The sequence below is a fragment of the Merops nubicus genome, unplaced genomic scaffold (genome assembly GCF_000691845.1).
Source record: "Merops nubicus isolate BGI_N331 unplaced genomic scaffold, ASM69184v1 scaffold7395, whole genome shotgun sequence".
NCBI classification, from domain to species: domain Eukaryota; kingdom Metazoa; phylum Chordata; class Aves; order Coraciiformes; family Meropidae; genus Merops; species Merops nubicus.
The window spans coordinates 5,188-21,792 of NW_008608892.1; the positions used below are offsets into that span (position 1 = coordinate 5,188).

At 35.3% G+C, this 16,605-nt stretch overlaps 1 protein-coding gene across 1 annotated transcript in view; it reads left to right on the forward strand.

The window, feature by feature from the left end:
* Nucleotides 1–2,843: 2,843 nt before the first annotated feature.
* The window catches only part of ADAM23 (ADAM metallopeptidase domain 23), a gene marked incomplete at both ends in the record, with an annotated part of 25,760 nt that continues 11,998 nt past the window's right edge, over nt 2,844–16,605 (forward strand). Inside the window, 7 exons of the mRNA XM_008940396.1 lie at nt 2,844–2,907; nt 7,426–7,508; nt 8,222–8,285; nt 10,266–10,338; nt 10,829–10,902; nt 11,808–11,873; nt 14,239–14,310. Coding sequence (XP_008938644.1) covers nt 2,844–2,907; nt 7,426–7,508; nt 8,222–8,285; nt 10,266–10,338; nt 10,829–10,902; nt 11,808–11,873; nt 14,239–14,310 — 496 coding nt within the window. The remainder of the gene's footprint in view (nt 2,908–7,425; nt 7,509–8,221; nt 8,286–10,265; nt 10,339–10,828; nt 10,903–11,807; nt 11,874–14,238; nt 14,311–16,605) is intronic.

Below are 16,605 nucleotides of genomic sequence, written 5' to 3' on the forward strand. Positions count from 1 at the left end.
AGTTTATTCCATGCCTTTTGATAGCACTTGTATCAAGGATCCCATCACACCCACTAGTGAAACTACAGTGGTCTTCTCTGTATCAGTCTTTCATGCTGGAAAAAAATGAGACTTATTTTCATTAGGTGCCCTTTTTTCTATTTATTTTTCCCCTTTAAATAATTTCTCCATTCTCTTGTCAGATTTGTCAGCATTAATAACAGGTAAGGGCTTTGGTAAGGAAAATTAGCTGTAGCAGTTTTACACTTGTTTTTACAGCTGTTGTCACTCCTGGAGCTTTAGCAAAATATAGAACAAACTCATTCACCCAGATTCTTTTTCTTTGCAGCAGCAATGGAATGTTTTTTCTGAAGTCTTCACTCCTAGATTACTCTTTGCAATATCACAGTTCAATACTAAGCATTTATAAGTTAGGGATGTGTTTGTCCTGAAAATAAGGACTGAGATTGACTTGGTTGTAGAAGCAACTGGTTGCATGTACCCTAACAGATCCTGTTGGAAAATGCTTACAAATGTAATGTCTCCCTCCTGTTCTCCCCTCTGCTGCTGCATTCTTGCTTTATACTTGTAGCATATATATATATATATAGGGAGTATTCCATCATAAGCATGCCATGTTAGATAGCCTGTTCTGTATTTACTACTGTAAATACACTCTATTTACTACCTGAATCAGGAATCTCTTTGCAGTTGGTGGATGAAGGAAACAACTGGATTAAAAAAAGTTCAGTGAAAATATAAGAAAACAGCACTGAATTCTGGGCAGATTTTACAAAGGGTAAACTAAAGAAATTTTGAGCATCTCTTGTGTCACATGAAAGGAGATGAATCTAAGAGACAAATTCTGTAACTAAACTACAGTTAGTTGTGAGGCAGATACTGGGAAATCACCTACTGTAAGTCTTACAAGATGCCAAAATCACTAGATAACACTGAAAGCAGTTCTGAGATCAGTTGTGTAAGGTTACTAGAAGAGAGCAAAGAAGGACATATGAGAGTGAGCTTGATATGAAAGTGGATGGATAAATGCTGATCCTGGAATTCATTTGAGGGAACCAAATGGTCTCTGTGAATTCAAGTGGAAGTGTCTGTAAAACTGAATCTGGTCAAGGCCCTCTGAGGTTGTGCATAGTTCCTGTGTTTAACCATCCTCAGTGATTTATTTTTTTTAGTTATCTAATCAGAATTTTCCATTTTCCTGTTTGTCCATTACCTCTAGCCTTGTCTATACCATCACATTAAGTACTGAGGCCAGCAGTCCTTACACATCATAGTAAGAAAAATGCAAAGAAAAGGACATTATCAACACTCCAGAGTTTAGCTGCTTTCTATATGTAATCCTTTTTAGAGGCTTCAGACCTTGCTCTATGGAAGAACTGAAAGTTTGCATTGTAGTCAAGCACTTATGCTATTTATAAAGCAATGTTATTCTCTTGGAGGAAATTTATAGCTTACTGTGATACAAATAGAGAAAGTTAAAATGGTTTTATGCAACTGAATTTATTTTTAAGTCTGTGCTTTAAAAATGTCAATATACCTATTAAATATTGCTATAAGACTGAAGGTTAAGACAAATGATAAGACATCAGTAATTATTCATGACTATTAGTGTTGGTTTTGCAGACACAGAATGCCCATAATGTGGGCTCTCAATTCCATGAAAAAGAACTTTTAGGAGCACTGACAGTAACTGACTTCTGCAGGTTCTTCTCTGATAAGTGAAGTGCCTGATCAATGTGGCATGAAGAATTGATTTTGAGACAGTAGTCATAGAGTTAAAGTGTTATCAGGATTTCTAATAGCCTAATTTGAGTTTGAGGTACCCATTTTCATAAGTTGTTCTTAGTTGTGAATTCCCATCAGATCTATTTTCTCAGACGAGGCTTCCATAATCATGATGGTTTTTATTCATAGCAACAGTATTTTTGTTTGGATATATGTGGCACTATCAGACCCTTTAATGTTTTGGGTTTTTTTGGGGGGAGGAGGTATACAGGCTCTTGGAGGCTTGAAAAATGCTGAGAACTCTGCATCACATTAAGTAAAATGGTTAGCCTGCATATATCATTGGGCTAGTTAACACTTAACTGCTCTGCTTTCCTTGGGCTGCTGTGCTGCAACCCTGGTTATAATGGGCTGAGAGGTGAATGAGGCATTGAAGTTATTCCAGGAAATGTACAGGCTAGCTAATCTTATTTAAAACAAAACAACCATGACATTTAAACTGTAAATTGGGAAATTTTTATGCTTCAGGAATGTGTCTTGCTAGAGTTAGGAAAAAAAATAAGACTGATAACAGACTGAGAAGTAAAGCTGAAAGGAAGAAAAGGAGTAGTATGCTTGGGGTTTTATTTGTGTGTTTGTTTTTTTAAGAATGATACTGGTTTGGGAAAATTTTTGAGTATTTGCAGTTGTGAAGGTGAGGCACAAGTAAAGTATACACACGTCTTTGTTCAGCCTTACATATACTCTGTTTAACTTTTTAGATAAAGTGTAACATTTACTTGAAAACAGTAATGAACTAAACATGCATTTTGTCAGTGTCAGTTACTGGCAGCAAAGTTCTAAATCCATAGGATATATTTTTACATATTTGAGAGGCTGATGATTTAATTGTAAAGGTAAAAGATTGCAGAATGACATTCCTTCTTCTGTAGCACACTCTGACTTCCAGTGCACCAGCAAACCATTTACTGGACACAAACTGCTTGATTTTTTTTAAAGCTAATTTACAAGGAAAGAAAAAATGCTTTGAAAATTTTAACAAAAGAAACCCAAACTACTCACAGCAGTAGAAAGAACATTCAGATTTTTCTTATCTTGTCTTTTCTTTTCTTTGACAGTGACTTGTTATCTTCTAATTATGTGGAGATTCACTATGAAGATGGAAAACCAAAATTTTCTAAGGTATTGTGCTCTTAAAATGTCAGAATAATCTTTCTGAAAGACCAATCCAAATAAAATGCTAAAAAAAAACAAATAAAAAAAATAAAAATCACAAGACTTAAACCCACCAGCAGCCTTTTTCCACACATACCAGGTAACTGTGATCTCATCTTGTGACCAATCCCAATAAAATGCTAAGAAAAAAAAATAAAAAAAATAAAAATCACAAGACTTAAACCCACCAGCAGCCTTTTTCCACACATACCAGGTAACTGTGATCTCATCTTGTATAAGGGTACCTCAGTTAACAGAAGAATTGTACAAAAAAGGGAAGGTGTGTGTTGGGGTGAGGGGTAGGCAGTGGTGGGTGGTAGTGAAGATGATCAAGATCCCACCAGAAGAGTTAAGTCTTATGAAATGTAGGGGATGGAAGGGTTGAAGCTACCAGCAGTACAGTATTCATTAATTATTTACATACCTTTAGCACAAAGTCCAAAAGGAAGGGATAATGGTAATGTAAGACATTCAAACAAACAAAAAACCTGCAGTGATTTTTCTTTGCAAGAATTATGCAGTTGTGAAACAGAAAATGAAAGCCTTAACTCCAGAAGTTGAGGTTTCAGTTATTACAAACCCAGCATATTGCTTGACATGCAGTTAATTACATTTGTCAGACTAGCTCCCAAGTTAAATTCAGTGCCATAGGCTATTGATCCAAAAGCAAAGAGATTAAAGTTATGTAAGGTAAGTTCAGCTCTGACTAAGGGAACCAGATCAATCTTTTTGTTTGTTCTGATAACAAACTGAGAACTGGCAGGTTCCTAGGAAGGTTATATGCTAGATTTTGAAGGAATTACTTTTTTCATGTTTGGTATGAATGCTGAAGTATTTGTTGTGATCTTTCTACACATGAAATGTATCTATGTAGAGGGGAGGAGAGCAAGCATTCAGGTTGCATTCATGGCTTCAGCAAGTCAGGACTGTTGTTTGTCCAAGTATTAGGTGCCTAGTTTATTATTTGGCCTTTGTAGAGGATCTTAAATAAAGCAATATTTTGCAGATCAGGGCAAAATGAAACAATTACGTTAAACAGTATAATTAATGCAATATACTGTGTTGTCTTCTTCCACTGGAGAATAAAAATAGTCTTGTGTGACATACTAAGGAAGTTTTTTCATTAAGACTGTACTCTGCAGAATAGGCAAAAATGCTAAATGATGCAAGAAAACAACTCCCCCTGGCACTTAGACAAGCTCATGCAATTGTCAGCTGCAGCACTAGCACTGAGCACTGCGGTTGCTGAATCATGAATCTGACTGGAAAATTATATTAGAACTTTAGACTCAGCAGAGGGACTGACTACCTTTACATGCTGCAGTAACTTAATCCAAACTTCCTAGGGGATGCTTTCTGTATTGATTCATCTAGAAACAGGGATAGAGCTCCTGAGGTCACATTAATCTGCAAAAGGCTTCATTGTAAGTTCAGAAGATAGACACACCATTTGTGTAAATCATGTAAGGACTGTATCTTGGTCTTTTGCAGGATTTTATCATCCTTTGTAGACCTGAGTAAGTAGAAGATGTTCTGTTTCTTGATGTGGGTGTAAAGAAGAGAGATTTTGATGAAGAGTATTGTGTTTTCTGGAAAAGAAGTAGTTTATTAAAAGACTGAAAACACTGAAAAACAAACAGCAACTTCTTTACTCAGATGACTTAAATATTGAGAATCTCTTTCTCTGAGATAATCATGATTTAGCTGTTAAAAATCATGGCTTATGCATTCTTACTGATGGAAAGGTAAATACGTAGTGATTGCTTTCCATGTAGTACTTCAATTATGCACAACAGACACTGAGGAATTTTGTTCAGAATCTGAATAACTCATTAAATAAGATGCAAAATGGAAATACTGCTGTGCATACTTAAATAAAAAACATTTGCATTTTTTTTGTACTTAATTGAGTTATAACAATTGCAGAAGGAATGGGTCTGATATGCTTATTGGAATTCAGATGGCATATGGCTCCAGAATTAAGAAAATTTTGGTGATGAGTGGTACATTTTTCAAGGAAGGTGTGAGAGAGATGACCACACTTAAGCTTTTTTAATAAAACTTCCTGAGAATACCTTTTGTCTTTAATTTAGCTGGGTTATTGTTGATAGACACTAAAGAGCAACTGCTTAAATGTGGTAAATAAGTGTAATTCAGTTTTCATTTTAGCTTCACTGACATGTAGCAGCAGAATTTCTGTATTTAACAGCTTCTAAATTCACTAGTCCTTTTTTTTAGAATGTGAAGTTAATGTTTCTTGGTTTCCTAAACACTGGTAGCTTGAACAGCCTGTTAATGTTGATCTTGATACTTTGTTGATAGAAAATAAATATACTCTTCTTGTTTACTCAGTTGAAATGTTCCTTTGAAGGTAATTTATTTTATCCTTAGTCACAATAAGTGTTTCTGTAAGCCTCTAGCAGTCTGATCAATTTATTCCTTAGTGATTTATGGAATTTTAGTAATTAGTAATTCTGCAATGAGGGCAGAATTAATTTCTGTATCAGAATAATGAGAAAGGATTTAATAATTTGCCACGTGGCTTGCATAGAGCATATAAGTATAAAAATATGCTAAAGATTTTAGGTTTTTACACTTAATTAGCTATTTACAATCAAATAATATAAAATTCTTTGATAGTGCAGTAGAACTGCTTCCATTATTTAGAGGACTTAACACAAATTTAATACATAGAAGAAAACCAGAACATACAGAGAAAAATGACAAATAATGAACCTTCAGAAAGGAAAAAAAAAATTGGAGATTTAAGAAGATCTGAATGAAATTATTTTGACACTAATAATGATTGTATGTGAGAGAGCTGTTGCTTTGACAAAACAATTTTCTGAATCTTTCATCTTAGTTCACACTTCTAGAGGGTGGGGAGGTGCAAGGTAATGTGTTTCAAGGTGACCTGCAAAGCCTGGGATGAATGCTGTAGTTATTAGCCAGAGAGGGACATTGGCATATAATGGTCAATGTTTTGGAAGGAGAGCCACTGCAACTCTATTTTGTGAGGATCTGTCCTGTCATTCTCTCTTAGGTGTGTTCTGAGCATGCTTGAAGTTCTCTGCCCTATAAGGATTGCTTAGACAGGAGCTAGTTGCTTCACAGAGGAGAGCTCAACTTAGAATCATAGAATCATTTAGGTTGGAAGGGACCTCCAAGATCATCAAGTCCAACCACCGAGCCACCAGGGCTCCAAAGTCCTCTGCCAAAACAGATCAGAATCTGTCAGGGTTGGAAGGGACCACAAGGATCCCCCAGTTCCATTCTATGATGAGAGCCAGGCAGGTCCAGGGAGCCTCCACTTGGAATTCAGAGGAGAGCACATAGCATTCACTAGAGTTTAGCTGGCATCTGAGCAGGGCTTTTCTGGATCAGAGCTTTTAAGATTTTAACACTATACCAGTTCTTCTCTGTGGTATTTTGGTCTCTCTTGGACCTGTTCCTCCTCATATGTTCATGTGTTACAACTTCCCTTACACTCTTCTGGAGAAGTGGAAGACTATGCACAGAGTTTTATTGCATGACTCCTTGGGAGCACAGTTTTCACTGATTCTACTCCCTGTGTCAGCTGACTGTTCATATCTTGCACTGCAGCATTCAGCAGGGTCTCCCTTCATACCATTAAGGCCTTGGAGAGCTGAAGTTTGGGACTGCAGTTTTGGATGCAGTTTGCCTAATTTGTGATGGTTTGTTGTTTTTTTCTTCTTAAAGTCTCTAAGATTTAAACACACTTGTGGCTCATTTAAATGGTACTTTATTTTTCAAATAAAAGGCAGGACCTTGTTGAAAACATGACAGCTGACTTCCTTAGAGAGTACAAAATTCCTGCTCTGTTTGTCTGAACAATTTGGGGCTTGCATCTATTTGGAATTTCATGCTGCTGAAGTAAAGAGTTGACTTTTAGTATCTCTTTGTACAGTAAAAATGCAACTGTACACTTTAGTGTTGCTAAACTGGATGCACTTTCTGACTCATCATTAGTGATATTGGTACCTACAATCCAATGATGTAACTTTTTAACTGATACATTTTTAATGAGACAAAACTGATAGAATCTAGATCTAAAACAAGTATATGCCAGGTGATTGCTGAACATGATATCACTTGTAATTTTAACAGCTCTGGAAGGCATCAAGAAACAATCCAATGCCTGTGTAACCTGCATTACATAACATTTTTACAGAATCAATTTACAGCAAAGAAATGCACTTAGAAGATCAAGGATGCTGTGACTTCAACAAAAGAATATAAACCATGTTATAGCTTGAAGACTTACATAAATTAGTCTTTACTCTTGGCACAATTTTTCTATTTTAAGCAATTGAAACTAGTAATTGGTATTTACTTTAGCAATCACTGCTTTTCCTGAAATTTAACCTAATGAAAGGTGTTTGATCTTTTTGTTTTGGTTTTAAGCAACAGACATTAAATCAAGGAAATTTTCTGTGTGTGTGATTGTTTTTTAAACATCATTAGGGTGGAGAGCATTGTTACTACCACGGAAATATCAGAGGTATCAAGGATTCCAAAGTTGCTCTTTCAACTTGTAATGGACTTCAGTAAGTGCATGTTCTCATTTTTCAAACAAGGCTATTGACTAATTAATATTCTTAAATATAATCTCTTAATATGTGAGGGACTGAAATTCTGTAGGCCCACAATATTTTTTATGTTTTTAAATGCCAGTACTAGCTATGCCAGACTGCTAGGAATGTTTTAGTATCATTTGGATTGAAGACTTTTGATGCTGTCTCAAGAAACCTTTGAGTATGGTAAATGCAAATAAATATTTCACCAGATGACTCATTATGGTAAAGGATAAAGAATAATTGAGCCTTAGCACTTTGCATGGTCACTATTCATCTGATTCTGTCAGATACTAGAGAAATTGATCTTTTTGTTAGATTGTACAATGGAGAAATGTAAAAAATTGGTCCTTACTGGGATTAGTTACAGTTAAATACAACTCTGCTATTGATTGTATTTTGCATGCTAACGTGTGTCTTAGGATTTTCCTATTCCCTAGGTCAAATCTTTACTCTTTTTGTTGCTTTATGTTGCCATTATCAATGTTAGTTCATTAAAATGCCCTGATCTCTAAAAAAGTCCTGAGCTTCAGCCACATGTAGTAGTCATGAATGTACAAGGAATTTATTGTAATATTGATTGGTTTTTCAGCTGTGCTTGGTTTTGTTTAGTGAAAAATTGTAGCCTGGAGTCACATTAACTGCCATATAATCCTAAATACCACTTCTTTTTCTCCATGTTCTAGTGGCATGTTTGAAGATAGTACTTACTTGTACTTGATAGAACCAGTGGATCTGACCCACAGTGCAGTAAGTTTATTTATAAATGATTTATTTGGTTTGGGAAAGGGAGTGCTCTAGGAATAGCTAGTAGAAGTATTAGAATAAATCAATAAATCAGTCACCTCTATCATGTATTCATATGAAAACCAAAAGTATTTTAAAACACTTCACTGAAATTTATCTAAGGCAAGAAATGTGTAAGTATGAATTGCCTAGGATTTTTCTCTATTTTAATCCTTCTTTTCCTAGTTACTAGTTGATAATTTACTGAAATCAAAGTATTTAAAACACTTCACTGAAATTTATTTAAGGCAAGAAATGTATAAGTATGCCTAGGATTTTTCTCTATTTTAATCCTTCTTTTCCTAGTTACTAGTTGATAATATACTGAAATCTAGTTACAGTTGATAATTTAGATGTTGAGAGTAGACTAAAAGACTGTTTCCATAGCAAATGGTTATGGAATGTAAAATAGTGTTTGTCAGTTTGCTCTGAACTAAAGGATTTATAAATGCATATAAGGGGCTTCTGGAAGTCATTTATTTGTACCTCCCTAAATAGTTGGATTGGATTGCTCTTCACCTCCCATGTTTCCACAAAAAGCTTAATGAAGTAGATAATTATATCTGGGCATCTTACACTTTATATTTGTTATGTCAGTGGTCACTGCATAGCTCAGATGATTCTGATCCAGCATATTCCAATGTCTGTCAGTGCTGGAGCACCACGTGGGACTGCATTCACACAAACATCTTGTTTACTGATCATTTTTGTACTTCACATCAGATATTGTAATCCAGCTCTTGATGTGGGACATACTCATAAAGGTTGTAAGGCTGAAAACTGACAGCACAGGTACAGAAAATTCATGGAGGTTATATTGCTGGTATGGTTTCCATCTAGCAGGCAGAGGAAGATTTGACTAGACTGTTTAGTTGCTTGGGTGAACAAAGGACACCAGGATATCTATCTCTGTGTGGTATTTCAGTAAAGTTGGAAGCAGAGCAGAAGTTCTGGTTGTAAAAGTGAGACACCACCTGCCAACTCTGAGGGCTCAAGTCGAATTGTAAATTATAAGACAGATGAGATGACTATTTTTCTCAAAACTGCTGAAGATGAAAATAATACAGCTACAGAGAGCTTTCAGAGGCTCATTTTTTGATTGTACCACAGGAGATAAATATCTTGGACACAGCCTTCACCATGTACTTTGTTCAGCTTGATTAGTCTTAACTGTAGTAGAAAACGCATACATTCTTTTTCTTCCCACCACTGCCCCCCCCAAAAAAAAGGAAGAAAAAAACAGTAAAAAATAGGCAGTGTTTTCCTTCAATGTGTTACATGTTTCTTACAGCAGTTCCAGAGCAGCAGCATCCTACCTACTCTTTGGAAAGGACTGCTTGTTTTGGCAGGCTCTGCAGAGGAGGTGTTACGGGAGAGAAAGTTCTTTTCTAGAGGAGACACCAAAATGTGATAATTTGGGGCACTAAGACTAAGTCATACTTCTAAAGAAAATATGCATTAAAAGTCTTTTCCTTTTTAACTGTCGTATACACCACTAAAACAGGGTGAAATAGTCCTTTAAAAATAGCTTATTGATTAGTTCTGTGCATTTTGCTGCAATTAGAAAGACATAGTTTTGTTGTAAATAGTAATATTTATGGAAGGAAGATTTCACCTTGCCATATACTCTCTAATTTGATTTGTTGGAACAAATGGTCTGTGTTCTCTAACACTAAGGCTTTTAAAGGACTTTTTAAAAGTAATCTCACAGACATCTGTGATACTGCAGTTTTGTAGGCCAGTAAATGTGCTGAAGGAGAGAGGCTCCATGTTTTGCTCAGGATTGCAAACAGATTGCTTCAAATTAGTACTATGCCAAATTGGTACTATGGTTTCTTGCATTTTATGGAAAAATAATAAAAATTATGAATATTGAAAGTAGTGCCTCACTTTTCACTTAACATGATAGATTAGAAGAAAATGTCACCTGTTTTTTCTTGTCAGGAAAGCAAAAGTAGGCCACATATCATCCAAAGAACTTATGGAACACAAGCCTCCAAGCAGTTGCAGGACCTTGGTATGTTTTCCTTATGCTATGTGTTCTTCAGTATTGGAAGTAATTGTATATAGAATTTTAAAAATTTTAATATATATAAAAAGGCTGATTTAGAAGAATGGACTTTTTTCCACAATTATTGCATTGAAATTTAGAGTTGTTAAAAAGCAATTGAAAGACTTCTACCAATGAAGACTTGTATTTAGCTTTCTTCTACAAATAATTTAATTTAATCAGTGATATTAATGCTATTGAGGCATGAGATGGAAGAAAACATATTCTATGCCCAGGTTAGAAGCTCTTTATCTCCTCTTGCAGTCTTTAATTCTAACTTTAGGTTTCTAAATGGCTTGAGTTTTGACATGAGATATTTTATGTATTTTTAAAAATGAACTTTTAAATAGCAAAGGTTCTTCAAATTTTAGTGATCTTTAATGTACTTTTGGTTTGTACAGTGCACATAATTAGTTTAAAATAATGCCATGAAATTCTTAAATTGTAATTTGTACAGAGACTGAATCTAGTTCTGAGTGGCCCTTTCTGTCTGAACTACAGTGGCTGAGGAGAAGGAGAAGAAAGAGAGCAGTGAGTAGAAGTGTGACTCTGAGTTAAGACCATTTATAAAAATAAACTCAAAACCACTTAACTTTCAGAATAATGTTGAGAACATAGGCTTTAGAAAAAAAAGTATTTTTGATACCTTGATAATTCTATTATGTGACAATAATAAATGCTAAAACAAGAAAATTATTCTTAAAAAATAGATTATTTGGAGAAAAGTGGATAAAATGTCTCGAGTGACAGCAATACTATACATAAATTGATTCAAAGCTAGTAGTGGAAAATGAATTCAGAAGTTTTGAGTCTGAGGATAAAGAATAATTTTGAATAAAGTCTTGCTACTTTGGAGATATCTGACTTTATTTTTCACTTGGCTTGTTAAAGAGCATGATTAAATTAAAAATCCAAATGAGAACACTTAGAACTTTGTTGTAGAGAGGACAGAAGTGGACAGATCCTCGTGATCTGCACGTGCATATGTGTCAGTTAGTGGAATAACTGAGTTAAAGATTTATCTGTATTTCTTCACTGAGTTGCACAATCCACGGGATATTTTTTGAAGGTGCATCTATTTTTTGTAGCTTCCTCATTAAGTCTGTGATGAATAGTACAGTAGGCTAAGAGGTTTTACTGTTTTGAGATTTTTCTCACACGAAATAAGAGAGGAGGGAAGCAGTGGTGGCTTCTGTGCCAAGAAGAATAGACTCTAAACCTTTTTAATGATGTGACTCAGATTCTCAGCCAGTGTCTTATAACTCACCAAGTTACTGGAGCTATGATTATTTACCTTAGTTGAACGTCTGACCCAGTTTTTACAGGTTTATGCACTCTACATAATATGTATAGGTAATCCTATTAAATCAGCTGCAGTTATTTTTGAAAGTCACTACATCTTCATGATTTCTCAAAGAATTTCTTTAATCCCTCAGATATCTCGTGGTGTCTTTGAAGAAATGAAGTATCTGGAGCTCATGATAGTCAATGACCATAAAATGGTAAGCATATCAATGCAGTGGAAATCTTCCCTTTCATTATAATTATGGGTTGATGTACAGCACTGTGCTGCAGCAGCTACTTTTGGGTCAAATATTCCATCAGAAAGCTGTTAACATTTCTACTGTAAGACCCAGTACAGGCCATAATGCCTAATAGTGCTCAATGTCACCTACAATTTTCTACAGCAATTATATATTCAAGGTAGGTGTCAAATACTCTGGTATCATATGGATCATTTAATATGCTCATAACCAACAAGCAAAGCATCAAAACATTTATGACTAGACCACACTAAGCATTCTAAAACTACATCTTATCCATGAAGTAATGAAGAAAGAGGTCAGAACTTGTTACTTTGAGTTCAGGTTTTACTAACTTATATTTTGATGCAGCAAAGCATATAGGAAAAACTGCCTGGTTGTGCTTCCTGGCTACTCCACACTTACAAACAGGCTTCATAATGGAGTGCAAGATAAGTTGTTTGTTCAAATCAGAAAGTGTTACTTGATGGTAAAAAAAAAAAAAGGGGAGGGGGAGGAGGAAGCCCACTTTTTTTCCTTTTTTTTCTTGAGGGATGACTGGAAAAAACTCAGACCAAGTGACATTTGTTATTTAAATGTTACTGCTTTCACTTATTATGCCAAGTAAAGATAGGAAAGTGTCTGTGTTACCTATTTAAAAAGTCAGGAGAAAGGAGCCTGGGAAGTAATAAATTTTGTCTAAGAGTTTATAGAACCTTTTTTTGAAAAGCACCACAAATTTTAGTCCACTAGCTACATTTTAACTAGAGGATATCTGTTAAGGAAAAATAGTATAGGCTTAAAAGTTTTCTAGTAACAAAGAATATACTACAACTGACTCTAAAGTTACTCTAAAAGTTACTCTCAGTTTTCTCTAAAAACAACTTATCTGTGCCCTGTTCTATGGCCTTGTTTCCCTTAGATTTCTCAACTGTTCATTGCCTTAGAGGCAGATAAGGATCATCAGCTATAAGTATGACTTTGCTTGTGTGTGAGCAAGACCTTTTTTCAAACTCAAATTCTGTTTATAAAAAGCATTTCTGTAAGAGCTCCTTGCATCTCTCACTCTGCTGCATGTTGATGTCTTTTGTCAGTGCTGAAGGATGATGTTTAGCTGGGCTAGAAATAGCAGGTATCAGAACAGGATGCAGTATTTTGTACTTGCTGAGTAAACATAATACAACTTTCCCTCATCTGTTTAATAAATCATAATATCAGTCTTGTTACAGACTCTGTTGTCTCCTCTCAGGCTTTTGTTGTTAGAAACCTCAGACCACAAGCATTCAGGATTTTTTTGCTTGAGTTGTCAGTGACCCAAACACATATAATAATTCTTTTCAAGAAATCAAATGAATATACCTAAGGAAGTGTTCACAATTCCAAGTTAGAGCTTGCCAATCCAGGAGCTCCCTGAATGTCCTGTTAAGGTTTTCTGTTTACCAGTAGAGGGCAGGTCTCTCCTGCAGCAAGGTTCTGAGCTGGCAGAAGTGTCCTAAACTTCTTTGGCCATTGTGTTAAGTGTGCACAAAATTTTCATTTCTATTAAACACACAGCTAAATGTATTTCATTAGGCTGCTGCACTTTTTACTGGCTTAGCTTGATTTTTGTTTTAGGAGCTGTGTTTAAACACATGGTATGGTATATTGCTATTGATTTGGACATCTTCCATGAAAACCAAGGACATTTTCCAAAGCATATTTACCTTTCCACTTCTGGGAAAGTTTGGGATTGGCTCAAAACAGCCAAAAACCAAAGCCACTCTTGCTCAATATTTTGTTCTAGTGTCATGGTTTCCTAGGGAGCAAACAGTCCTGTGGTATGGATACTATTCTCAGTGTACATCCTAGGCACTGTAGTTGAAAGTGCCTTGTTTTGAGAATAGATATAGAGGAAGGGGTCTCTACAAACCTCTCTTGTAGGATCTTTGTGTATTAAAACCTGCTGTGGATGTGCTGAAGCACTGTGGGACTTAACAGTGAATACCTGCATACATGAAAAACTTATCTTCCTGCAGGCAAATCAATGAGTGTCATCATTAAGCTTGATCACCTTTTTGGTATCTTCTGTGACACTTCTTCCATATAAGACTAAATTGCTTGTGCAAAAATAGCTGGAATTTAAAGGTGTGGAAGATTTGTTAGCTGGTAATACAATGTGACACTTCTGACTTCAACTGAGAAACAGATTCTCTAACATGTGATATAGGCTGTGATCTGAAAAGCTTTTTGAGTTTTCCCCTTACTCGTTCTTAAAATATTAATTTTCCTTTCTCACTGTAGAAATAAAGAATTAGTAATAAATATTTAAGTTCTCACTGTGTTCTACTTTTTCTCCTCCTTACAGTTCAAAAAGCACCGTTCTTCAAATGCATACACAAACAATTTTGCAAAGTCTGTGGTAAACCTTGTGGATGCTGTAAGTATCAAACGTTTCTCCTGAAAACTGTATAACTGATTTTGTTAGTTTAGCCCTGTATTTCTCCTGAAGAAAAGCCTGGGATGAATATGTAAGAAGCCACCAAATTATCCTTGGCATTTTCCTGAAAGCTAGCAGCTTCTGGAGTTTGGCAGGGGAGGATTTCAAACCTGAAGGAGCCTTTGGTATCTGCCACTGCTTAAGAATGAGATTTGATAGATTTTAGATCTCTAAAACAAATCTAACCATGAGTGGCTGAAGCTGCAAGTGTAGTTCATAAAGGATACACATACCTATTGCAAGGAAAAGAGTGTGGATAAAAATTCTCCTTGAGAAACCTGTATGTGTAGCTTAAAACCAAGCACAGTGTAACCCACAGGGCCCACACACAGAACAGATTGCTTCATTGTGAGGAGTACCTAGGCTAGCAAAATTCTCACTCTCAAGTCCCCTTTCCCTGTGATGTTATTGACACCAATAGAACTGTGTAATATGATTCAAGGCAAAGTATTGTCAACAGTTTGTTCAGTTTGGAGGAAGCAGTACAGTATTTGTTCTTAGTATTGTACATATAAAGTATTATGTGTGCTGTTTGTATATTGAAAATGTAGGTGAATATATTTATAGTACATTAATTTCTGGAAGTGTTTTTGAGTATTGTTTGTAGTGACCTGAAAATGCCAGTAGTCTGGAAAAAAGTTACTAGAACAGATGAAAATATAAATAATTGAAATATTTCTTCAATTTATGTTGGATGTTCCCAAAGAAAGAGTGGCACCTTTTTTTTTCCCCCTTACCTGATCATTATTTCTTTGTATTTCTGCATTTTAACAAGTATTTAATCTCTTCCCTTTCTCTGACTATCCCTTCTGTTTTTCCATTTTGATTTGCTGTATGTGTGTATACAGAAATGTTCAGTTTCTCTCTAGTGTAGAATTTATAGAATGACATTTTAGTGGCCTTTTCTTTAAACAAAGTGTGAAGAGGAGCAGGAGTTTCTGCTTTATTCCCTTCTGTCTGTAGGGAGTGGGCTGTATTTCTTCCTGATACATTGTTGGGGAAAGGGTATTGGCTTTCAGAGGCTTCAGATCCTCTGCCTCCTTTTTTGTTCTTTCCTTCTTCCTGCTTGCTTCAGGAAGTATGGTTTTCCTCTCAGCAAAAACAAGTAAAGCCTTTATTAATCCATTCATATGTAATTTCTAGGGTTTCTTTTTTTTTTTTTTTAACATGTTAACTGTTCTCTCTCTGTGTCCTCAGCCTCTTTAGAACCATATTAATATTCTTTTTTTTCCTTCAAAGTTCTTGGACAAAATTGAGTTCAGCTGGTTGCTCTCTTGCTCTTATATTTATTGTCTTTTTTCTAAGCTGAATATTATACACTGACTTTTTAATAAGGATAATGCTGCCTTGATAGAAAAGACTGGCATGGTAGTCAGTGCTAGTTTATTCAGCATAAATATCTATCATAACTGCAGGAGGATATTTACAATTTGTTTTGTTTTGTAAGTATAACATAGCCAAATGATAATAAAAGCATCTATTTAATATGGTGCCTCAGGGAAGTGAGCAAATAACTTGCCTGTTGTGTATTTTATGCATTAGGCAGCCAATGGATTAATTATCCAGTACTTATTGATCATACTCAATTAATGATCTAAGAATATTCTTCATGTCCCATGTAAGACTTTTGATGGCCAGACTATGGTGGATAAGGAATGATTTTTAGGTAGCTGTGCAAGTTCTGAATAACCTCAGTTAATAAAATCAGGCGTTTTATGACCTGGACCCAAAGAGAGCAGCAGTTTTATTTCAGAGTCAAGTATCATGGAAAGGTAAAATGAATAATTTAAAGCTGTGTTGTTATTATCAGGGTAGTAACTAGCATTTTCTTGTCTATTGCTACAGGGACATCAAAATTAATAGAAAAAATAATATTCTTAATTCTCACATTACTTGAGTAACATGAAGTGATCATGCTATAAATCAGAATCACTCATGTGAACTAAAGTTTGGATATATTGGAGAACTGAGAGATTATTTAATCTTGACTTAATTTGTTTGGGCTGTTCTTTGTCTTTGATATATCTTTTTCTTTGAGATCACCCAATGTATCTTTTATTTCTCCTTTGCTGATTTTTCTGCAGATTTTCTGCAAAACTCAGTGAACTTGACATCAGAATTTTAAACGAAAAGGGGGTATCTCAGAAAGCAGCACTTTGTCCTCTAAAACATAACATTTATGTTGTTCAGAAGATTAACTTTCAGTACACCCAAGGCCCTGCCAGCTGACTCTTT